The 796-nt window shown below is 41.2% G+C and overlaps 1 protein-coding gene across 1 annotated transcript in view; it reads left to right on the forward strand.

Moving 5' to 3' along the window:
* The window catches only part of LOC119592472 (5-hydroxytryptamine receptor 2C-like), a gene marked incomplete at its 5' end in the record, with an annotated part of 40,641 nt that extends 39,851 nt beyond the window's left edge, over nt 1–790 (forward strand). Inside the window, 1 exon segment of the mRNA XM_037941300.1 lies at nt 493–790. Within this exon segment, the coding sequence (XP_037797228.1) occupies nt 493–609 (117 nt within the window).
* Nucleotides 791–796: the final 6 nt, after the last annotated feature.

Genomic DNA, 796 nt, shown 5'->3' on the forward strand with positions numbered 1-796 from the left:
CTTCAATCTCCAAACATACCTTGGCAACAATGTGTGATAAACTTTATAATTATTGTGCAAAATTATTCACGTATACTACTATAATTATTCATACTTATATGAGAACAAGATTACCAATAATGAGCACTTGATATAAGATACATGGCAAGAATTTTTTTTTATCTATTTGCATTCGTACATGTATATGAGAATTTATTCTTGTACGTATTTACATGATCATGTGTGTGTCGGGAAGGCTAGATTATAGAGTTCTAAGTACATCCCTGACTTCCTCCTTATCTCTTCTTATCTCAAAAACTCTCATAAAACTATACTTGACTTACCTCGCATCTCTCATTTTCAAAAAAAAACTCTCTTTACTTACCTCGTGTCTCTCCTTCTCTCATAAAACTCTCTTTACTTACCTCGCATCTCTCCTTCTCCCATAAAACTCTTAAAACTCTCTTAAAACTCTCTTGACTTACCTCGCATCTCTCCCTGTCTCTCCGCCAGATCCTGGAACGAACCGTCTCTTCTTCGTCACTCCAGAACCTCCAGAGAATTTACCGCAACGGGTCATCAGGGCACCCGGAGCTCCGTCTCAACCAGGCGTCCAACTGGCATATTTGAATGCCCTTCGAGGTCAATGCAGGTCAACGCAGGTCAACGCAGACTCTGTTGACTCGAAGTTGGTCTGCTCCGAGGGCTATTCAAATCACTGGCTTGACCTCTGACCTTTGAGGTTCTAATGAGGAAGGAGGCGTCAACGCGAAGGTCATGTCAGGTCACGAGAACTAGGACAATCATCGTAAAACGG

Source organism: Penaeus monodon, chromosome 30 (genome assembly GCF_015228065.2).
Source record: "Penaeus monodon isolate SGIC_2016 chromosome 30, NSTDA_Pmon_1, whole genome shotgun sequence".
In the NCBI taxonomy this organism is placed as follows: Eukaryota; Metazoa; Arthropoda; class Malacostraca; order Decapoda; family Penaeidae; genus Penaeus; species Penaeus monodon.